This window comes from Heterodontus francisci, chromosome 19 (genome assembly GCF_036365525.1).
Source record: "Heterodontus francisci isolate sHetFra1 chromosome 19, sHetFra1.hap1, whole genome shotgun sequence".
Classification (NCBI taxonomy): domain Eukaryota; kingdom Metazoa; phylum Chordata; class Chondrichthyes; order Heterodontiformes; family Heterodontidae; genus Heterodontus; species Heterodontus francisci.
In genome coordinates this window covers 89,453,952-89,478,304 of record NC_090389.1, presented here as the reverse complement: position 1 = coordinate 89,478,304, position 24,353 = coordinate 89,453,952, and the positions used below count along the sequence as shown (strand labels likewise).

Genomic DNA, 24,353 nt, shown 5'->3' with positions numbered 1-24,353 from the left:
CCACACAAGTGCCAGGCAATGACCATCTCCAACAAGAGAGAATCTAACCATCTCCCCTTGACATTCAATGGCATTACCATCGCTGAATCCCCTACTATCAACATCCTCGGGGTTACCATTGACTAGATACTGAACTAGAGTAGCCATATAAGCAGTGCATATAAGCAAGAGCAGTTTTGAGGCTAGGAATCCTGTGGCGAGTAACTCACCTCCTGACTCCCCAAAGCATGTCCGCCATCTACAAGACACAAGTCAGGAGTGTGATGGAATACTCTCCACTTGCCTGGATGGGTGCAGCTCCAACAACACTCAAGAAGCTCGACACCATCCAAGACAAAGCAGCCTGCTTGATTGGCACCCCATCTACAAACATTCACTCCCTCCACCACCGACACACAGTGGCAGCAGTGTGTACCATCTACAATGCACCGCAGCAACGCACCAAGGCTCCTTCGAAAGCACCTTCCAAACCCGCGACCTGTACTATCTAGAAGGACAAGGGCAGTAAATGCATGGGAACACCACCACCTGCAAGTTCCCCTCCAAGTCACACACCATCCTGACTTGGAACTATATAGCCATTTCTTCACTGTCGCTGGGTCAAAATCCTGGAACTCCCTTCCTAACAGCACTGTGGGTGTACCTACCCCACATGGACTGCAGCGGTTCAAGAAGGCAGCTCACCACCACCTTCTCAAGGGCAATTCGGGATGGGCAATAAATGCTGGCCTAGCCAGCACTGCCCACATCCTATGAATGAATAAATTTTTAAAAATATATATTCGTCTCATGTTTTCTAATTGATGCTTCCATTGCATCTTTGGAAGACTGCAGTCCATCACATCACCGTTCTATGAAGTTTGGCGAACTCCATTCCATGATTTTGGGCTGGTAAATTCCAGTAAGTGTTTGCGTGAAGGAATGTTGAGAGACTGTGTGTTGGACTGGGCAGACATGGTTGAGGAAGATGATGTGACACATGTGGGAGAGACGCGTTCTGTTGCTCCCTCGCTCATCTCCGCAGTTGGATTTCAGAGAACCATTGCAAAGTATAAGGAGCAATGTTCCCCATCTGCTCTCTCAGGCTTTCTGACCTGAACGGCCTGGCTCTAATTTTAAGGTTCTGCTCCCTTGTTCTGGACTCTCCCCACCAGAGGAAATAGTTTCTCCCTATCGACCCGATCAACTCCTTTAATCATCTTAAACACCTCGATGAATAGGATGGGAATAGAGGGATACGGTCCCCGGAGGTGCAGAAGGTTTTAGTTTCGGCAGGCATCAAGATCGGCGCAGGCTTGGAGGGCCGAATGGTCTGCTCCTGTGCTGTTCTGTTCTTTGTTGTTCTTTGATTAGATCACCCCTTAATCTCCTATAGAATCATACAACACAGAAGGACGACATTGGACTCATTGTAAAAGAGCTATCCGATTAGTCCCACTCCCCTGCTCTTTTCCCCCATAGCACTGCAAATTTCGCCTTTTCAAGTATTTATCCAATTCCCTTTTGAAATTTACTCTCGAATCTGCTTCCACCGCCCTTTCAGGCAGCGCGTTCCAGATCACAACAACTCACTGTGTAAAACATTTCTCCTTATCTCCCCTCAGATTCTTTTGCCAATTACCTGAAATCTGTGTCCTCTGACCATCCTGCCACTGGAAACAGTTTTTCTTTATTTATTCTCTCAAAACCCTTTATGAATTTGAACACCTTTATCAAGTCTCCCCTTAAACTTCTCTGCTCCAAGGAGAACAATCCCAGTTTATTCACTCTTTCCACATACCTGAATTCCCTCATCCCTGTACCATTCTAGTAAATCTCCTCTGCACCCGCTCCATGGCCTTGACATCCTTCTTAAAATACACTTGCAAAACTGGAGAGTAGGATGTCAGTGAAAGGGTTAAAAAAGCAACAAGTTACTTTATTTTGGAGTTATTGCTTTGACTGTTGGTTGCGAGCTCCTGGTTTTCATGGTTCCAGCTCTGTTGTCTGTTTGTAAACACTTCTCCTACGTTCCAGATTGAGAATGATGGCTGAAGACAAACAGATAGTATATGAGTGGAATACTGATGGTTTGCAGAATGTTCTGTATTTTGCCCAGTTACATAGTGGAATTCCTGTTAAAATGGGGCCCTCCCATTTACCACTGTCTCCATCAACCCCACCTTCTAAATGAAAGAACTACCAATTACATAATCACTCCTCGTAAACCAATTCCTCAAATCTCTCAATCATTCTGATTGCTCTCTTCTGTATATTTTCAATAGCTGTAATGTCCTAATGAATCATAGAATGGTTACAAACAGATAGGAGGCTATTTGGCCCATTGTGTCCATGCCAGCTCTCTCTAAGAGCAACTCACCTAGTCCCACTCCCCTACCTTTTCCCCAAAGCCCTGCAAATCTCTTCTCCTCAGTTAATTATCCAATTCTCTTTTCTGAAAGCCTCGATTGAATCTGCCTCCACTACACTCTCAGGCACTGCATTCCAGATCCTAAACACTCACTGCATAAAAACTTTTTCCTCATGTCGTCTCGGTTTCTTTTGCCATTCACCTTAAATCGATGTCCTCTGGTTCTCGACCCTTCCACCAACGGGAACAGATTCTCTCTATCTACTCTGTCCAGACCCAAATCTCCTTTTAACCCCCTCTTCTCTATGGAGAACAGCCCCAGCTTCTCCAATCTATCTACATCACTAAAGTCCCTCATCCCTGGAACCATTCTCAGAAACCTTTTCCGCACCCTTTCCTATGCCTTCAAGACCTTCCTAAAGTGTGGTGCCCAGAATTGGACACAATACTCCAGTTGAAGTCAAACCCAGTGTTTCATAAAGTTTCACCATAACTTCCTTGTTTTTGTACTCTATTCCTCTATTTATAAAGCCCAGGATCCTGTATGCTTTATTAACCACTTTCCCAACCCATCCTGCCACATTCAATGATTTGTGCACAAATACCCCCAGGTCCCTCTGCTCCTGCACCCCCTTTAGAATTGTATCCTTTATTTTATATTGCCTCTCCTTGTTCTTCCTACCAAAATGTATCACTTGCATTTATATAGCACCTTTAACATAGCAAAACATCCCAAGGTGCTTCACAGGAGCATATTTTGTTTGATAGCGCTCCTGGGACATGCCTTTGGATGTTTTACTACGTTAAGGTTAGTATATAAATGCATGTTGTTGCTGTTGTTACCAAAGAATATTTGACACTGAGCCATATACCCCTCTGGTTCAGGTGAAGACCATCCTGTTTGTAGAGGTCCCACCTACCCCAGAAAGAGCCCCAATTATCCAGGAAACCAAAACCCTCCCTCCTACACCATCCCTGCAGCCACGTGTTCAACTCCTCTCTCTCCCTATTCCTCGCTTCGCTATCACGTGGCACGGGCAACAACCCAGAGATAACAACTCTGTTTGTTCTCGCTCTAAGCTCTAAGTAGCTTTTAAGGTGCGTCATAAAGGAGGAGAGAGAGGCGGAGAGGCTTATGAGGGAATTCCAGAGTTTAGGCCCAGGCAGCTGAAGGCGTGGCCGCCAATAGTGGAGCGATGAAAATTGGGGATGCTCGAGAAGCCAGAATGGGAGGAGCGCAGAGATCTCGGAGGGTTGTGGGGCTGGGGGAGATTACAGAGATAGGGAGGGGCGAGGCCATGGAGGGATTTGCAAACCATGATAAGAATTTTAAAATCGAGGAGTTCCTGGATTGGGAGTCAATGTAGGTCAACAAGCACAGGGGTTGATGGGTGAACGGGATTTGGTGCGAATTAGGACACGAGCAGCATAGTTTTGGATGAGTTTATGTTTATGCAGGGTAGAGGTTGGGAAGCCGGCCAGGAAAACATTGGAACAGTCTGAAATGTCCACAATATTCTAATTGTGGTCATGCCAATTCAGAGCTTCTATCCACTGTAGGCAGGAGTTCTTGGGAGATCAGGAATTGTTTTCCCATGTGCAGTGCATGGTCAGCTCTGACCTTCAGTGGAGGGGAAGCAGGGGTCTTGGGGAAAGATTAGGAAGAAACTGAGCTTGATTTGGTGATGAACAGAAGAGATAAAAGGTGGTTGTGCATTTGAGAAATGGAAGGAATTGGAAACAAAAGTTTGGTGGAAGGGTGGAAATGTGGAGAAGCTAGGGTAATGTCTTCATGGGGAAATGTGGAGAAGCTAGGGTAATGTCTTCGTGGGGAAATGTGGAGAAGCTAGGGTCATGTCTTCGTGGGGAAATGTGGAGAAGCTAGGGTAATGTCTTCGTGGGGAAATGTGGAGAAGCTAGGGTAATGTCTTCGTGGGGAAATGTGGAGAAGCTAGGGTAATGTCTTCGTGGGGAAATGTGGAGAAGCTAGGGTAATGTCTTCGTGGGGAAATGTGGAGAAGCTAGGGTAATGTCTTCGTGGGGAAATGTGGAGAAGCTAGGGTAATGTCTTCGTGGGGAAATGTGGAGAAGCTCGGGTAATGTCTTCGTGGGGAAATGTGGAGAAGCTAGGGTAATGTCTTCGTGGGGAAATGTTGAGAAGCTAGGGTAATGTCTTCGTGGGGAAATGTGAAGAAGCTAGGGTAATGTCTTCGTGGGGAAATGTGAAGAAGCTAGGGTAATGTCTTTGTGGGGATATAGAGAGTTGTGGAAGTATAGAATCATCAAGGCACAGAAGGAAGCTATTTGGCCCATTGAGTCCATGCCTGTTCTCTATACAGCAATCAAATCAGTCCCACTCCCGTGCTCTATCCCCGGCAAGTTTATTTTCCTTAAATGCCCATTCAATTTCCTTTTATAATCAACGTCTCCGCTTCCACCAACCTTGTGGGCATCGAGTTCCAGGTCATTACCACTTGCTGCATAAAAAAGTTCTTCCTCATATTCCCCCTGCATCTCTTGCCCAAAACTTTGTACCATCAGCTAATGGGAAGAGTTTTCTTTAACTTATCTGAACCTGCCATAATCTTGTACACCTCTATCAAATCTCTCCTCAATCTCCTTTGCTCCAAGGAGAACAACCCCCAGCTTAACTTTGTAACTAAAATCCTCCATCCCTGGAACATTCTGGTAAGTTTCCTCTGCACCCTCTCAAGGACCCTCACATCCTTCCTAAAGTGTGGTGACCAGAACTGGACACCATACTCTGTGTTAAACATTGGAAAGACTGAAGCCATCATTTTTGATCCCCACTCCAAACTCCATTCCCCAGCAACTGACTCCATCCCTCTCTCTGGTAACAGTCTGAAATGAAGCCAGTCTGTTCACAACCTTGGTGTCACATTTGACCCTGAGATGGGCTTCCGACCTCATATTTGTGCCATCACTAAGACCACCTATTTCCACCTCTGTAACATTGCCTGCCCTCACCCTGCCTCAGCTGATCTGCTGTTGAAATCCTCATTCATGCCTTTGTTATCTCCAGACTTGACTAACCCAACACACTCCTGGCTGCCTCCTACATTCTACCCTCTGTAAACATAGGGTCATCCAAAACTCTGCTGCCCATATCTTAACTCACACCAAGACCTGAACTCGCTGACTGACATTGGCTCCTGGTCAAGCGATGTCTTGTTTTTAAAATTCTCATCCATGTTTTCAAATTCCTCCATGGCCTCACTCCTCCCCATCTCTGTAACCTCCTCTGAGGTTGACCCTCTGAGATCTCTGCACTCCTCTAATTCTGCCCTCTTGTGCATCCCCAGTTTTACTCTCTCCACCATTGATGGTAGTGCCTTCAGTTGTCTAGGCCCTAAGCTCTGGAATGCCCTCCCTTTACCTCTCCGCCTTGCTTTCCTCCTTTTAAGATGCTCGTTACAACCTACCTCTTTGACCAAGCTTTTGGTCACCTGACCTAATATCTCCTTTTGTGGCTTGCTGTCATACTTTGCTTTATAATGCTGTGAAGCGCCTTGGGACGTTTTACTATGTTACAGGCGCTATATAAATATAAGTTGCTGTTGTTGTTGTTGTGGTCTGAACAGATCTTTATAAAAGTTCAGCATAACTTCCCTGCTTTTGTACTCAATACCTAGAACTGCAAGTGGGGCTTTAGGGAAGGGAATGAAATCTGGGATTGGTGCTTTGGGATGGGGATCTGGGATTGGTAGTTTGGAGTGGCACGGGAGACACAATTGGTGGTTTCGGGCGGGAAGCAGCTGTGATTGGCGGTTTGGGTAGAGGCAGGGGCTGCGATTGGTGGTTTGGGGTGGGAAAGGGAGCTGTGATTGGTGGCTTGGGATGGAGAGGGGAGCTGTGATTGGCGGCTTGGGATGGAGAGGGGAGCTGGGATTGGTGAGCACACTGTCATTTCCAATTATGACCTTTCCCCTCAGCTTGCTCTTGCCACCCTGTGGGTTCGACGAACTCGACCTTTAACAGAAGCTGGAAGTGTAACCCAAAGAGTGGATACTGCTACTGCCAGCCCGGAGTGGGCGGCCCACAGTGTGCCAGCTGCCTGATGGGGTACTGGGGTTTTGGAGAGTCAGGTTGCAAACCTTGTGATTGTGCGAGAGCCTGCGACCCACAAACAGGCCAATGTCTGGACAAGTGAGTATAACTCCTTTCCCCACTATCCCCTCCTCACCAGAAAATGGTGACACTTAACTGGTTTGAAGCTCCAGCAGTGGAGGAGACTGTCCAATTACTCACAGGAATACTATTCATCCTGTTTGAGCCCAGAGAGAGTATTGGGGGGCGATTGGACTGTGGAGAACACCAGAGATCACAAAGGATAATAACCTGAAACCCTCACACGCACGTGCACATAGAAACACACACGACAACACCAACAACTTGCATTTATATAGCACCTTTAACATTGTAGAACGTCCCAAGGCACTTCACAGCAGCAATTACCAAACCAAGGTTGAAACTGAGCCACATGAGGAGATTTTGGTTTGGTGGGTGACCAAAAGCTTGATCCAAGAGGCAGGTTTCAAGGAGAATTCAAAGGAGGAGAGATTGTGGGAGGGAAATCCAGGGAGTTGAAGGCACGGCCACCAATGGTGGAGAGTTGGAAATTGGGGATGTGCAAGAGGCCAGAATGGGAGGAGTGCAGAGATCTTGGAGGGATGCAGGGCTGGAGCAGGTTAGAGAGATGGGGAGTGGAGGGATTTTAACAGTGGATGATAATTTTAAAATCAAGGCATTGGTAGAGTGAAGCCAATGTAGGTCAGCGAGCAGAGGAGGTGATGGGTGAACAGGAGACCTGGATATGTACAATCACACAGACCCACACACACACACATACAAATACTCCAATATGGTTTCACTGCATAGAGCTGGGGGTCAGGATCCCTGGCCGATCTTCCTTTTCTCTTTTTTAGGTTGCCTTTATACCCCAGACCCCTTTTATATATTTTATGTCGAGGGAGGTCTTTATTCCTCAGGCCCTCATTATAAACACATTTATATTTGTAAAATAACTTTATTAAAAACAGATAAATAAACAAAAACCTCAAATTAAAATGCCATTCTCGGTGTCGACAATACCCTCCAGTCCCTGCGGTGCCCACCGGTCGTGGAAGGCCTCAAGCGTACCGGCAGACACCGCATGCTCCTTCTCCAGGGACACCCGGGCGCGAACGTAACCGTGGAAGAGGGGCAGGCAATCGGGGAGGACGGACCCCCTGACGGCCCGCAGCCTGGACCTGTGAATTGCCACCTTGGCCAGGCCCAGGAGCAGACCGACGAGGAGATCCTCCTCCTGGCCCACGCCCTTCCACACCGGGTGCCCAAAGATCAGGAGCGTGGGACTGCAGTGCAGCCAGAACTTGAGGAGCAGCCCCTTCAAATACTCAAATAGGGGCTGCAACCTCGCACACTCCATATATATGTGAAACTCAGACTTGTCCAGGCCGCAGAAAGTACAGGCGGCCTGGGAGTCCGTGAACCTGCTTAAAAGTCTATTGCATGGGACTGCCCTGTACAACACCCTCCACCCCAGGTCCCCGATGTAAAGGGGGAGGACTCCCGCGTAGAGAGACATCCATCGGGGTTTCCCCTCGCCGCCAGATAGAAACACGGACCGCCAGGGCGTGTCCGGCTGGCTGACGAGGGCGAGGAAGTGGAGAGTGTGCAGGAGCAGCCCGTACAGGAAACCCCTCCGCACCACTTGGAATGGTAGAGAGGGCATTTCCGAGAGGCGGCTCAGGTTGTGCGGGTCCGGCTCCCGAGGAGGGTTTCGAGGCCTGGGTCCGATGACCAGTTCCGGCCGAGCGGGGGTCAGCTCGGCCGGGAGTGCTCTGCTCTCCCGAGCCCCCTCGCCGCCCACAGTGAGGGGCGTCCCGGGGGCTTCGGCTACTCCTCCGCTCGCTGGTCCGTCCCCGGAGTTGGCCGCCCGGACAGCCGAGGCGCTCTCCTCTGCCGGCGGGGGATCGTCCTGACTGGAGGCGACCATGTTCCAGACTCAGAATAGATCCCAGTAAAAGACAGGCAACTCCCTCAGAGGCGTGGCTAACAGAGTCCGCCGGGAGCTGCGTGTTGTCTTGAAGGCAGTGACACTGGCGGAAAAAATACGTCGCCAGCGCACACCATCTGGGAGGACGCTCGACGTACAGGAATCTCTGCAGGGTCCGAAGGCGGAGAGTCGCAGCCTGGGTGCGGACGCACACCAGCGACTGGCCGCCCTCCTCAATCGGGAGACTCAGGACCGCGGCAGAGACCCAGTGTTTCCTCTTGCCCCAGAAGAAATCGACAAGTTTCTTCTGGATCTTGGTGGCGAAAGCAGGGGGCGGGGCCAAAGTGACAAATCGGTACCACAGCATGGAGGCCACCAGTTGGTTTATGACCAGCACTCGGCCCCTGTAGGAAAGCACTCGGAGCAGTCCTGTCCAGCGCCCCAGCCAAGTGGTGACTTTCGCCTCCAACTCCTGCCAGTTTGCCAGTCAGGCTTCCTCAGCGGGGCTAAGGTGTACTCCCAGATAGAGGAGATGAGTGGTGCTCCACGCAAAAGATGTCAACTCCTCCGGCAGGGAGTCCTCCCGCCACTGACCCACTCCTCTCCCAAAGCGAAGGGGCGCCGTCAAGGACCCGCTAACCTTGACTGGACTCTCTGCGGTGGTGTATAAAGTCCCGAAAAGATCCACCCTGTCGAACGCCTTTTCCTGATCGAGGGAGAGAAATGCGACCGACTGACCAGTCCTCTGGGAAAGATGGATCAGGTCCCGGACCAGGTGGATGTTGTCCTGGATGGACTGGCCCAGGACCGTGTAGGACTGGTCTGGGTAGATCATGTGGGCCAGCACGGAGCCCAGGTGGGTAGACATAGCCCGAGCAAAGCTCATAATCCGTTCTGAGGAGGGAAACCGGGCGCCAGTTTTTAAGCAGGCGGAGATCGCCCCTCTTTGGCAGCAGGACAATAACCGCCCTGTGCCACGAGAGGGGCATCTCCCCGGTCGCCAGGCTTTCCCCCAGGACCCGCGGGTAATTGTCTCCCAGGACATCCCAGGACACCCTGAGGAACTCCACGGTCAACCCGTCCAGCCCCGGGGATTTGCCCCTCGAGAGTTTGTGGAGGGCACCGGTCAGCTCCGCCAACGTGAGTGGAGCCTCCAATCCTTCGGCGCCCTCCGAGCTGACCTGCGGCAGGTCCTCCCACAAAACTCTGTGTGCGTCCTCGCTGGACAGATCCGGAGGGAACAACGCACTGTAATGTGATGGAGGATCCGTCGTCGGCCAGCAGCTCAATGAGCTGCTTACGGATCCCCCGCCATTTTTCCAGCGAGTAGAAGAAGGGTGAGGCGCCCTTCTCTTTAGACGCCTGCCACAGGTCCGGGTCCGCGACGGCATGACCGAGGCGGGACTCCAAGTCGAGCACCTCCCTCTCTCGGCGCCTGATCTCGGCTTCCCGCCTCTTGGTCGACCTCTTCGCGTACTCCTGACAGAAGACGCGGATGTGAGTCTTGCCCACATCCCACCATAGCCTCAAGGAGGGGAAGCCCCCCTGCTTCCTACTCCAGTCGGGCCAGAATCGTCGGAACGAGTCCCGGAATCACTCATCCTCTAGCAGCTGGTTGTTTAAGTGCCAGTAAGCGGACCCCGCCCGTGTGCGGAGCGGAGTGAACACCGCCCACACCAGGTGGAGGCCGCCGAGACGTGGGGGACGTATGCCTGTGAAATGTAGAGGTGGTCGATTCGGGTTCCTCCTCCTCCAGACCTCCACGTGAAGGCGCTGGAGTCGGGTTGGAGATTCCACCAAGTTGAGGGAGCTGATCAGTTCCCTCAACTTCTCCACCGACGCTTGGCCGCGCTGGGGACCGGAGCGATCCCCCACCTTGTGGATACAGTTAAAATCCCCCCCGAGGATGATGCACTCGCCGCTATCGATGGAGCTCAAGAGAGCGGACATTTCTTCAAAGAAGCGCGCTTGCAACGCACCGAGTCTGGGCGTGTACACATTCACAAAGTGGAGCGGCACGCTACCCAGGCGAACAGCGAGGTGGAGCAAGCGGCCTGGCACTAGCTCCTTGACCCCCCAGATCTCCGGCTGAAAGGTCAGGGCCAACAAGATAGCCACCCCACTAGAAATAGGGGTGAGGTGACTCATGTGGACCCCACCCTGCCACTCCAGGAGCCAGGTGGCTTCGTCTCCCGGAACGGTGTGGGTTTCCTGCAGAAAGCTCACCGCGTATCTCCCTTCCCTAAGGACTGAGAGATTGTGAAATCTGCGGTGAGCCCCTCTGCTGCTGTTGATGTTGAGGCTGGCTATGGTTATCTTCATGTCAAAGGTACTTAAAACCCGTCACAAACACCTCACTGTGAGGAGGGAGTGGGAGTGCACCTGGCCTTCCACTCCCCCAGCAACCCACTGAGGAACGCATTAAATCAGCGCCTCTCAACCAGTTTCACGCCCGTACCCTTCCCCGCTTTCCTGAGGGCGGCACGGACGGACTGTATGATCAGCGCCAGATTCGACCAACAGCCGAGGGCCAGCTGAACTTTATTGCGGCAACCCCTGCAAACCGCGAGGAAATCCCGGAGTTCCGCCGTGGGGATGAGAGGAGACTCAGTGGGAGGTACGAGGGACTCCACCACCTCACTGGCGATGGAATCAAGGTCGTCCTCCGTGCCCCACACCGAATCCCCGTCCTCCTCCGGGTCGTCACCGCCAGCGGCCGACACATCCACCATACACTGTGGGGCGGACGTCCCGGCCGTGCCAGCTGGTCCCCCCTCCGTCATGGTCCCACCCCCAGGATCGATGGCGGAGGTGTCCTTCTGTGTTCTCCTGTGGCACTGGAGCCTGTGGGCGCCAGCGGCTCAGGACTCCCCTCCACCTCCGTCCCCAGGCCAATGAGTGGTCCAGGGGAGACGGAAGTTCCCAACTCCGAAAATCCAGCAGAAGCCGAGACCAGAGGCGGAGAGAGGAGGCCATCTCCCGCTCCGCCAGCACCCACAGACACAGCAGATGGGGCAGCATTTTCAATTATAACCGGGTCGGATGTCTCCTGGTTGGTGGTGGATTTTGGCTGGGAGGGCCGACCCTTTGGGGCCTCGCCCTCCCCTCCACTCGGGGCACCCGACCCAGTGGCAGTGGCAGAATGGGAGGTGTCCCCAGGCTATCCCACCACAAGCAGGGCTCCACTTACTCCTTCAGGAGGGGCCTCCCTCTTCCCTCCATCCTGAGGGGTAGGGCGCTCCTGCCCAGTCTTTGCAGCCTTGATGTTGGTGGTGGTAGGGGGAACCTGGGGACCTGAAACAGGAGACAGCTCCCCTCCAACAGATGGGCCCTGCGCCTCAGGGCCCTGTGTTACCTCTGTGGAGGGGTGCCTTCTCTTTTTTCCAGATGGGTGCGGAGGCTCAGAGACCTCCATGCCATCAGAGGCCTCCTCACCCTCCTTTTTTTCAGTCATCCTGGGCCTGAGCCCAGCCCTGGGGCAAGTGTGCTCCCCGATATCGGGCCTTGGGTTGAGCCCAGGCTCATGTTGTATCATGGTGTCCATGGGATGCACCTCTTGTTGTTTATTTTTCCTCCGCGCATTCCTTCCACTATGACGAGCACTCCCCTCCCCGCCGGAGGCCGTGAAAATCACAGCCTCCGGAACCGACTGAGCGGTATCTGTAGGAGGTATAGGAGGAGTGGGAGGTGGTGCAGTGGCGCCACCCTGGGCTGCTGAGTTGGAGTTGGCAGCCGGGAGGTTGGGGCAGTTCTTATAAACATGCCCCATCCCCTTGCAGATATGGCACTGCGCCCCGTCCGAGGTCCAAAAGACGCGGTAGGCCGTCCCCTGGAACTCCACACTGAAGTGGCCCTCCAAGACCTCCTCCCGTGCCAGCTGCATAAATAACTGGCACGGAAGGAGTAGACATGTCGGAGGCTGTGCTCTCGAAGACTGAGCGGGACTGGAGTGATCCCCGACCTCACCTCCCCCAGTTGGTGCAGGCGGGGGAGGAGAAGCTCATCGGGAATGAAGGGCGGGACGTTTGATATCATTATCTGCTGCGCAGTGGCCCCAGAGGGTCCACTGGCAGGAAAGTCCCACCCACTGTGAGCCCCGTACTTAGGGCGGAGGGACACCACCCGCTCAGTCTTCAGGAAGAACACAGCCTTCCCATACATCTTTGAGGCTGCCACAATGGCCGAGGGGCCGACAACCTTGGCCATTGCCTTAATGCAAGTCTCAATAGTTACGGTAGGGTGGGTGTAACTCTTCACCCCATGCTTTGATGTTATGATTTTAAATGGTGACGGGGCCACAGGAGCGGCTGCCGCAGCTGCTGCAACATGGGAAGGCCCCGCCACCGGAGAGGACTGAGAAGCCATGGGGTAGAAGAGTTACACGCACTGTGTGTTGAGAGCAAAAAACTAAATACAGTAATAAATCGAAGATGGAAACACTTAAAGGATTAGCACTAAGGGGAAGAGGCTGAGGGGGAGGAAGGCCAAGAGGAATCAGTCTTTTTTGGTATTTAAAAAAAAGTCTTTTAGCTGGTCTTCCAGTTGGGAGAGTGGGGCGATGTCTTCACCTGGGTCAGCTGTAAGCTGCCCAGGCACACACCTCTTTCAATGTTGAGATACGTCTCTTCTTGTGGGTAGCTCCAGCTGTCCCAGTCTCGGTAGTTGGGTTGGGGAGGGCGCTCCCTATCCAAAGGTGTTAAACACAGGAGCTCCCTATTGAACAATACAGCTCCACCCAAGGTCTTCAGGTCTCTTCTTCCCCCACCTCCAACAATCAATGAAAAAGACTTCAGTGTGAAACAAACACACAGAAGAGCTTCCAGTTCTCTGCCTTCCTTTGTTGTCAATGTGGAAAAACCTTTGTTTCAATCTCAGTCTCTCCTTCTTGCAGCAGTCACACAACTTCCAACCTCTGCACACAGACACAGTCAGCTGAACCTCATTAACCACTCAGCACCTCCAATTAGGCAGCAGCCAACCCCAGTGCTGTACCTACCCTGGGAGTGTTTGATGGGGACAGCGGAGAGGGAGCTTTACTCTGTATCGAACCCGTGTTATACCTACCCTGGGAGTGTTTGATGGGACAGTGTAAAGTGAGCTTTACTCTGTATATAACCTATATTGCACCTGCTCTGGAAGTGTTTGGTACTGAAACCGGGTACCTACATTGGGAATGTGTTCCTTTCCCCAACACTAACATCCTGCACTTTGGACACAAAATTCCCAATCACAAATAATCTCCTTGCAATATCTAATCTGTTTGTTTCAATTCTTATTTGTCCTAAATATGTTGTTCCCATCTTTCTGTTTTGCAGTTTTGAAAATGAGCAAATTCACAATATTCCCATTGGCGGTCGAATTGCAGACCTGATTAACATTCCAACCGATGAGAGTGGGGAGGACTGGAACTGGGAAGATGGGCAGGGATTCTCTGCCCTTCGACATTCTGGTAGGTCATTACAACAACTTGCATTTATAAAGTGCCTTTAACATAGTAAAACTTCCCAAGGATCTTTATCAGACAAAATTTGGCACCAAGCCAGATATGGAGATATTCGGACTGGTGGCCAAAGGCTTAGTCAAAGAGGTAGGTTTTAAGGAATGTCTTAAAGGAGGAAAGAGAGGTGGCGAGGTTTAAGGAGGGAAGTCCAGAGCTTAGGGTCCAGGGAGCTGAAGGCCCTGCCGCCGATGGTGGAGCGATGGAAATTGCGGATGCTTAAGAGACCAGAATTGGAGGAGCACAGAGATCTCGAAGGGGTTGTGGGGCTGGAGCAGGTTACAGAGATAGGGAGGGGTGAGGCCATGGAGGGATTTTAAAACATGTAGGAAGGGAAAGGGAGGCAACATGACCTTAGTTAGACCACATTTGAATAACTGTGCACATTTCTGGTCTCCATATTATAAAAAGTATATAGAGGCAAAGTATATAGAGAAGGTGCAAAAACGTTTTTCTCGGATGATGCTAGAACCAAGAGGTTATACTCCTCAGGAAGCACAAGCTGGGGCTTTTTACTCTCGCAAACAGAAACTTGAGGGGTGACCTAATAGAAGTCTTTAAAATTATGAAGGTGTTTGATAAGGTAGATCTAGACAGGATGTTTCCACTCGTGGGAGACCAGAACTAGGTGCCATAAATATAGGATTATCTCTAATAAGTCTATTGGGGAATTCAGGAGAAACTTCTTTGTCCAGAGAGTGGGGAGAATGTGGAACTCACTACCACAAGGAGTGGTTGAGGTGAATAGAATAGATACATTTAAGGGGGAAGCTAGATAAACACATGAGGGAGAAAGGAATTGAAGGATATGTTGACTGGGTGAGATGAAGAGGGGGTGGGAGGAGACTTGTGTGGAGCAGAAACACCGGCAGCGACTAGTTGGGCCGAATGGTGTATAAAATTCTATATAAAAGGAAATGGCTGGCATTGCAACACTTACTAATAATAATCCAGCCAACATGAGTTCAAATCCCACCATGGCATGAAATAAAAAGCTCGTTTCAGTAAAAGTGACCATGAAGCTGGTTCATTGTGAAAATAGGGATTGTTGGATGAAGAAAGACCAACTCCATCTAATTTTCCTTCCAGCTTCCCGGGAGTCACATGATACAACGATAACAGGGTTGTTGACTAATCGCAGCAAACAATCTCTATCAATAGGTCTCCAACACTGATATCCTTTAGGGAAGGAAATTTGCCGTCCTTACCAAATGTAGGCCTATATGTGACTCCAGTCCCACACCAACGTTGTTGACTCTTAGCTGCCAACTGAAATGGCCCAGCAAAACACTCAGTCAGGTTAAATGGAGATGGACGATAAAGACCAGCCTTGACCATGACACCCACATCCCGAGAATTAATTTTTCCAACGGATCCAGGAGATTAAACCTTTCCATTAAAATAAAAAATAGTGCCTTGGTGAATAGAGCTTTATCAATCATAGTCCCAGCATCTTTTGAAAAATTGGGACAAACAGATGTCAATGAGACCTGGGAGAGTAGGGAGGCTGTCAGATCAAACCTCCTCTCAACATCTTGCATTCATAAGAAATCAATCACAAAGCAGAGGACACAGATAAGAGCTTCAAGCTGACGATGTCAGGATACCTGGACGTAGTTTCCTCATGTTGCATTTGCTGATGTCTGTGTCTGTGTTGGGGTGGGGGGTATGTGGGTGGGGTGCGTGTGGTGTTAACTGTAACATTCATGCTCCTGTTTTTGTGTTGATTTAATAACTTGTTGACTCTACCTCTTCTGTCACACTAGAGAAGTGCATCTGCAAGGAGACATTACTGGGAGATGCCTCGTATTTTTGTCAGATGAAGTACACATACGGTAAGCGATTCTAAAACCTATTGCCATCCAGAGGTGATGCAGTAATTTACTTCACCCTCATTTGAATACTGCAGCAACTTAATAACCATAGCGGATGCTCTTATTAACCTGAGCTCCCTGGCGAAGTTATAGAAACGTACTGTCCAGGAGGCCATTCGGTCCATTGTATCTGTGCTGGCTCTTTGAAAGAGCTATCCGATTAGTCCCCAACTCCTGCTCATTTCTCATTGCCCAGTAAATTTTCCCCCTTCAAATATTTATCCAATCCCTTTTCCACTGCCCTTTCAGGCAGCAATGCGCTGTGTAAAAACAATTCACCTCCTATGAGCATACAAATTAGGAGTAGAAGTAGGCCATTCGGCCCCTCAAGCCTGCTTGACCATTCAGTAAGATCATGGCTGATCTGTTTGTGTCTCAAATTCCACACTCCCATCTACCCCCGATAACCTTTGATTCCCTTGCCTAACAAGAATCTATCTACCTGTGCCTTAAAAATTCAATAACCGCGCCTCCACCACCTTCTGAGACAGAGAGTTCCAAAGTTGCACAACCCTCTGAGAGAAAAAATTTCTCCTCATCTCAGTCCTAAAAGAGCAACCCCTCATTTTAAAACAGTGCTCCCCTGTTCTGGACTCACCCACAAGAGGAAACTTCCTTTCCACATCCACCTTTCAGGATTTTATAAACTTCAATCAAGTTTCCCCTCACTCTTCTAAACTCCAGTGAAAACAAGCCCAGTCTGTCCAACCTTTCCTCATAAGACAACCCGCTCATTCAGGTATCAATCTAGTAAACCTCCTCTGAACCGCCTCCAATGCATTTACATCCTTCCTTAAATGAGGAGACCAAAACTGCCCACAGTATTCGAGATGTGGTCTCACCAATGCCCTGTATAACTGAAGCATAACATCCTTACTTTTATTTTCAGTTCCTCTCGTAATAAAACATGGCATTCCATTAGCCTTTATTACTTGCTGTACCTGTATACTAATGTTTTGCGACTCATGCACTAGAACGCCTAGATCCCTCTGCACCTCAGAATTCTGCAGTCGTTCTCCATTTAAGTAATATTCTGCTTTTTTATTCTTCTTGCCAAAGTGAACAACTTCACATTTTCCCACATTATACTCCATCTGCCAAATTCTTGCCCACTCACTCAACCTATCTATATCAGTCTGCAAGCTCCTTATGTCCTCTTCACAACATACTTTCCTATCTATCTTTGTGTCATCTGCAAATTTAGCTACCATGCCATTGCTCCCCTCATCTAAGTCATTGATATAAATTGTAAAAAGTTGAGGTCCCAGCACAGACTCCTGCAGGATTCCACTCGTCACATTCCTGCCAATCAGAAAAGGACCCATTTATACATGCTCTCTGTTTTCTGCCAGCCAGCCAATCTTCTATCCATGCTAATATGTTACCCCCTACAGCATGAGCTCCTACTTTGCACAATAACCTTTTATGTGACACCTTGTCAAATGCCTTCTGGAAATCCAAGTACAGTACGTCAACGGGCTCCCCTTTATCCACAGAGCATGTTACTCCTTCAAAGAACTCCAATAAATTGGTTAAACATGATCTCCCTTTCACAAAGCCATGCTGACTATTCCCGATTACCTTGAGTTTTTCTATGTGCCCATCGCCTCCTTAATGATCGATTCTAACACCTTCCCCAAGACAGACATCAAGATAACTGGCCTATAGTTACCTGTTTTCTGCCTCCCCCCACTTCTGGAATAGAGGGGTTGTATTTGCTATTTTCCAGTCTGATGGAACCTTTCCAGAATCTAATGAATTTTGAAAAATTAACACCAATGCATCTACTACCCAATAAGACCCTAGGATGAAGTCCATCAGGACCCGGGGACTTGTCAGTCCGCAGCTCCATCAGTTTGCTCAGTACCACTTCCCTGGTGATTGTAATTTCACCAAGTTCCTCTCTTCCTTCCACCTCCTGATTTACAGCTGTTATTGGAATGTTTTTTGTATCCTCTATTGTGAAGACAGAAGCAAAATATTTGTTCATTTGATCCGCCATTTCCTTATCATCTGCTATTAACTCCCCATTCTCACTCTCTAGAGGACCAACACTCACTTTACTTACTCTTTTCCTTTTTACTCCTCTCCTGTTGCCTTTGGTTCTTTTTACCTCAAATCTGTGTCTTCTGGTTACCGACCCTCCTGCCACTGGAAACAGTTTCTCCTTATTTACTCTGAAAACCACCCAAATCCCCCCTTAATTGCTTTAAGGAGAACAATCCCAGCTTCTGCAGTCTCTCCACATTAACTGAAATCCCTCATCCCTTGTGCCATTTTAGTAAATCTCCTCTGCACTTCTCCAAGGCCTTGACATCCTTCCTAAATTGTGGTGCCCAGAATTGAATATAATACTCTAGCTGAGGCCTAACTAGTGATTTAGAAATGTTGAGTATAATTCCCTTGCTTTTTTACTCTGGGCTCTGTTTATAAAGCCAAGGATTTTGTATCTCTAACAGCCTTCACAGTTTGTCCTGCCATCCATCTGAGATTTTCATATATGTAACTTTTTTTGTTCTGGAGTATCTTCTCCCTTTTTATATTTTCAGCCCTTCCCATTTCCCTTTCCTTTCCCTCCTGCCCAAAGCAAAGTGACCAGGGGCAGGGTTCATCTTGGTTGCTATAGGGAACATCCACAGAGGTGTCAATCTTGGTTTAGTCAGTAGCGCTGTCTCTCTCACCTCGGAGCCAGAAGGTTGTGGGCTCATGTCCCACTCCAGAGACTTGAGCACAAAATCCAGACCAACACTCCTCAGCTACTGAAGCAGCCCATGTCCAGATGCAGCAAGACCTGGACAATAACCAGGCTTGGGCATCTAAGTGGCAAGTAACATTCATGCCACACAAGTGCCAAGCAATGACCATCTCAAACAAGAGAGAATCTAACCAACCTCCCCTTAATGTTCAATGGCATTACCATCACTGAATCCCCCACTATCTTGGGGGTTACCATTGACCAGAAACTGAACTGGACCAGCCACATAAATACTGTGGCTACAAGAGCAGCTTTGAGGCTAGGAATTAAGCAGCGAGTAACTCACCTCCTGACTCCCCAAAGCCTGTCCATCATCGACAAGGCACAAGTCAGGAGTGTGATGGAATACTTTCCACTTGCCTGGATGGGTGCAGCTCCAACAACACTTAAGAAGCTCGACACCATCCAGGACAAAGCAGCCCGCTTGATTGGCACCTCATCCACAAACATTCACTCCCTCCACCACCGACGCACAGTGGCAGCAGTGTGTACCATCTACAAGATGCACTGCAGTAAAGCACCAAGGCTCTTTCGACAGCGCCTTCCAAACACATGACCTCTACCACCTAGAAGGACAAAGGCAGCAGATGCATGGGAACATCACCACCTGCAAGTCCCCTCCAAGCCACACATCATCCTGACTTGGAACTATATCGCCGTTCCTTCACTGTCGCTGGGTCAAAATCCTGGAACTCCCTTCCTAACAGAAGGGATAACCTGTCTATAATGATCTTAGTTGAGTGATAAGTGTTGGCCGGGGAGAACTCCGCTGCTCTTCCATGAAATAGTGACCAGGGGATCTTTTACATCGACCTGAGAGTGCAGACAGCACCTCAGTTTAATGTCTCATCCAAAAGGCAGCGCATCCAACAGTGCTGCCTTGAGAGTTTTTTTTATTCTTTCACAGGATATTAGGGCAGTCACTCTCACCTCACCTCTTAAGTTCAGTTCTTTTGTCCAAGGCTGTAAAGAGGTCTGGGGCTGAGTAGCCCTGGTGGAACCCAAACTGAATGTCAGTCATTTCTTGATAACACATGGAGTGAATTGAATTGGCTGAAAACTGGCATCTGTGATGCTGGGGACTTCAGGAGGAGGCTGAGATGGATCATCAACTCGGCACTTCTGGCTGAAGATTGTTGCAAATGCTTCAGCCTTATCTTTCGCACTGATGTGCTGGGCTCCACCATCATTGAGGATGGGGATATTTGTGGAGCCTCCTCCTCTGTTAGTTGTTTAATTGTCCACCATCATTCACAACTGGATGTGGCAGGACTCCAAAACTTTGATCTGATCGGTTGGTTATGGGATCGCTTAGCTCTGTCTATTGCATGCAGCTTCTGCTGTTTGGCATGCAAGTAGTCCTGGGTTGTAGCTTCACCAGGCTGACACCTCATTTTTAGCTATGCCTGGTGCTGCCCTTGCCATGCTCTCCTGCACTCTTTATTGAACCAGGGTTGATCCCTTGGCTTGCTGGTAACGGTAGAGTGGGGGATATGTCAGGCCATGAGGTTACAGATTATGGTGGAATACAATTCTGCTGCTGCTGATGGCCCATAGTGCCTTATGCATGCCCAGTTTTGAGCTGTCAGATCTGTTCTGAATGTATCCCATTTAGCACAGCGGTAATGCCATACAACATGATGGAGGGTACCTTGAGTAAGAAGATGGGACTTTGTTTTTACAAGGACTGTGCGGTGGTCACTCCCAGCAATACTGTCATGGACAGATGCAGCTGCGACAGGCAGATTGGTGAAAATGAGGCATAGTTGGTTTTTCCCTCTTGTTGGTTCTCTCACCACCTGCTGCAGGCCCAGTCTGCCAGGTATGTCCTTTAGTGGTGCTACCAAGAGAGTCTTGGTGATGGACATTAAAGTCCCCCACCCAGAGTACATTTGTGCTCTTGCTACCCTCAGTGCTTCCTCCAAGTGGTGTTCAACATGGAGGAGTACTCATTCATCAGCTGAAGGAGGGCGTTAGGTGGTAATCAGCAGGAAGGTACCTTGCCCCTGTTGACCTGATGCCATGAGACGTAATGGGGTCCGGAGTCGATGTTGAGGACTCCCAGGGCAATGCCCTCCCGACTGTATACCACTGTGCCGCCACCTCTGCTGGGACAGGGATATACCCAGGAATGGTGATGGTGGTGTCTGGGACATTGTCTTTAAGGTATGATTCTGTGAGTATGACTATGTCAGGCTGTTGCTTGACTAGTCTGTGGGACAACTCACCCAATTTTGGCACAAGCCCCCAGATGTTAGTAAGGAGGACTTTGGCGGATTGACAGGGCTGAGCTTGTTGTTGTTTACGGTGCCTAGGTTGATGCTGGGTGTTCTGTCCAGTTTTATTCTTTTTCAGATTTTGGTAGTGGTTTTGTATAACGGAGTGGCTTGCTGGGCCATTTCAGAGGGCAATTAAGAGTCAACCACATTGCTGTGGGTCTGGAGGCACATGTAGGGTAGGCCAGACCAGGTAAAGACAGCAGATTTCGTTCCCTAACGGACATTAATGAACCAGATGGGTGTTTACAACAATCGATGATAGTTTCATGGTCACCGTTACTGAAACTATCTTTTAATTCCAGACTTTTATTAATTAATTGAATTTAAATTTCCTGAGCTGCTGTGATGGGATTTGAACCCATGTCCCCAGAGTATTAGCCTGGATCTCTAGATTACTAGTTCAGTGACATTACTACTACGCCACCATCTCCCCTCGAAATTAAATGTGAGCCAACCCCAGACCAGCTGTGAGCCAAGCCTTGAGTAGCTCTGACTGGTTTCTTGAAGACCCTGCCACCTGTGCTGAATATCTTGACAATCTGATAGGTGGAAAGGACAGTCCATTAAATCTGCAGCAGGGGGTCTCCAGGACTGTTTCCTTGTTGAGCTGGGATGTGTTTCTCTGTCTAAATATCCGTTCTTTCCTGCCAGTCATCAAGGCGAGGGTGCTTTCTGCTCATGACAAAGGAACTCATGCTGAGGTCAATGTGAAAGTAAAGAAGGTGATGAAAAGCGGGAAAGTGAAAATCACCCGTGGCAACTGGAGCATTTACCCTGAGTCCTGGACCAATCGGGGATGCACATGTCCAATACTCAACCCTGGTGAGTAGCAGAGGGGCTTGTAGCTGACTGGGAACATGGGGAAGGGTTGAGTTCATCATAAGGAATGATAGACATAGTCTTATTGACTGTAAACAGCACTCCATGGCCTTTCCCCTTTGCTATCTCTGTAACCTCTTCTAGCCCTACAACCCTCTTCAAATTCTAGCCTCTTACGCATTCCCATGTTTAATCGTTCCACCAAATTTTAAATGGTGGCCATGCCTGAAGCTGCCTGGGCCCTAAGCTCTGAAATTCCCTCCCTAAACCGCTCGTCCTCTCTCTCCTCCTTTAAGACGATCCTTAAAACCTACCACTTTGACCCAGCTTTGGGTGACCTGTCCTAATATCTCATTATGAGTCTCAATGTTAAATTTTGTCTCAAAACACTCCCTGAAGTGCCCTGGAATGTTTTATTACCTTAAAGATGCTACATAAATGCAAGTTGTTGTGAATAATGGAAGAGCAGAATTACACTGCAGTATGGAGACTCCATCTGGAACACCACCTTTGGGCAAACTTAACCCCCCACCCCCAGCTCTTCATTCCTACAGTTTATTCCTTCTCTCCTCTCCTGCAGCCAAAACACCACAAGTGCCACCCACCCTCTAGTTGCTCATTCCAATGACCATTATTCGTGAGTCAGCTTAGTCTTTGAGCACGGCAGAGATTGGAGGGGGGTCTAGCGAAGGCTCACCAGTGTGACACCAGGGTTTAAAGAGTTAAATTTTGACGACAGGTTAAGTAAAGGTGGCTATTATTCCCTTGTCTGCAGAGGATTAAGGGGCAACCTGATAGAGGCAGATATAGGGAAACTCTTTTCTCTGTTGGGGGGAGTCCAGAAGAAGGGGGAATAACATTAAAATTAGAGCCAGACTGCGTTCAGGGGTGATGTCAGGAAGCACTTCTTCACACAAAGAGGAGTGGGAATCTGGAACTCTCTCCCCCAAAAAAGCTGTGGATGCTGGGGATCAATTGGAGTTTTCAAGGCTGAAATGGAGAGGGGCTGATGAAAGGTCACTGACCTGAAACGTTAACTCTGCTTCTCTCTCCACAGATGCTGCCAGACCTGCTGAGTATTTCCAGGACTTTCTGTTTTTATTTCAGATTTCCAGCATCTGCAGTATCTTGCTTTTATAATACGGAGAGACTTTTGTTGGGTAATGGTATCGAAGGATATGGAGGGTAAATGATGCTAAGGTACAGATTAGCCATGATCTAACTGAATGATGGACAAGGTCAAGTGGCCTCCGTTTGTTCACCGCCCTTTGTGTTGAAAATGCAGTAGAGGAGCCTTGGCAGCTCAAGGACATAAAAAAGACAAGTGGATTCCTTGGTTTGTATCTCGGGATGTGGAACGCAAAAACAAAGTAATGTTGAACTTACACAAGACCTTAGTTTAGGTCTCAGATGCAATATTGGGGTAGAGATTCCATACGATTTCCACCCAGATATCTGGTGATATCTGGGCGGAATCAAATTAATTTGTACTAAAGATCACGGAATTTTAAACGCAAGTAAGTTAAGCCCATAACCACTTTACATTGGAGCATCCATGATCTTGTACGCTGGTTCAAAAGCCTGAAGCAGTCCCTGCCCATAAAACTGGTCACACCTCCCAGGTCAGCATGGTGAGTTTGGTGACAGACACTCAACAGGTTGATCTTTCTGTGCCAGAACATTCCCGAATCTTATGAGCCCAAAGTCCTTTCTCATTTTAAATATCTGTTCGTCAAGCAAATAAAATTCTTGTTTCCCTCTCTCGGATAGGCACGGATTACCTGATTGCGGGCCACGAAGCAAGCCAAACGGGCAAACTCCTGGTCAACACCAACAGCCTTGTCACGCCATGGCGAGCGGGCACAGCCAAACGGGTGGCGCACAACCTGCACGTGAGCTGCAAGTGAGCTAACACAGCATCAAACTGAGCGGCATCTAGAGGCTTCACTGTATGATGTGTATAACCAGCCCCCGTTTAACTAGGATCCAGCGCTGGGGGTTGAGGTCTCTAGGAGACTGCAAGACGGAAATTGGCAAGATCACTCCTCCAAGCCATCATAGACTGATGCATCTTGCTTAGAGTAAAAGCTTCAATCCTCCTGCCTCTTTGGCCTGTCTGTTTGTCACCTTGAAAGATTATGAACTCTTATCATCAAACAATATAACAGCATTTCTGACCAATGGCTCTCTGACTCCTTCCATGACTGCACAAGTTATCTGCATTCTAAGTGCTCAGCCTATGCTCCAGGTGGCCCTGTGCTTGGAGTTTGTATCCACGATAGTTTCTTCAATCCAACACTTTGTTTTGCTTTGGATCTCAGTAGATCCATTCATACGATGTTTAAAACTGTTCCTCTCTGTCAGGTTGTATTTTTGGTCAATGATCTCAGTACTTTGAGAAGTTGTTTTGTAAAAATAATTAAACAAGAGTTGTTATTGTTTTCTAAACTGCAACCCCCATCGTGACTCTCTTGCATTGACTGCAAGCCATTGTCCCTCACCTCAAAGCTTAGGCTGCTTCCAAATTGAGTCACTTGGTTAGGGGTTGCCAACCCTCCAGGATTGCCCTGGAGTCTCCAGGAATTAAAGATTAATCTCCAGGACATTGACTATGAGCAAAAGCCTGGGAGAAAAATCATAGAGACATTTAAGAAATGTGTTTTTCATTTTCTTAAAATGCGCTTTTATTACTTATGAAAATGTTGATAGATGTGAGGTGGGGGAAGGAAAGGCTGTTTAACTAGGTGGGGCAGTTGGAAG

At 49.0% G+C, this 24,353-nt stretch overlaps 1 protein-coding gene across 2 annotated transcripts in view; it reads left to right on the top strand.

Moving 5' to 3' along the window:
- The window catches only part of LOC137380291 (netrin-4-like), a 71,129-nt gene extending 46,996 nt beyond the window's left edge, over nucleotides 1–24,133 (top strand). The window contains exons 6-10 of one of the 2 annotated variants that reach the window (XM_068052192.1): nucleotides 6,304–6,517; nucleotides 13,685–13,818; nucleotides 15,633–15,701; nucleotides 21,426–21,596; nucleotides 23,364–24,133. In XM_068052192.1, the coding sequence (XP_067908293.1) occupies nucleotides 6,304–6,517; nucleotides 13,685–13,818; nucleotides 15,633–15,701; nucleotides 21,426–21,596; nucleotides 23,364–23,500 (725 nt within the window). In that variant the 3' untranslated portion in view covers nucleotides 23,501–24,133. The remainder of the gene's footprint in view (nucleotides 1–6,303; nucleotides 6,518–13,684; nucleotides 13,819–15,632; nucleotides 15,702–21,425; nucleotides 21,597–23,363) is intronic. The other variant, XM_068052191.1, reaches the window with a different exon arrangement.
- The last annotated feature ends 220 nt before the right edge of the window (nucleotides 24,134–24,353 follow it).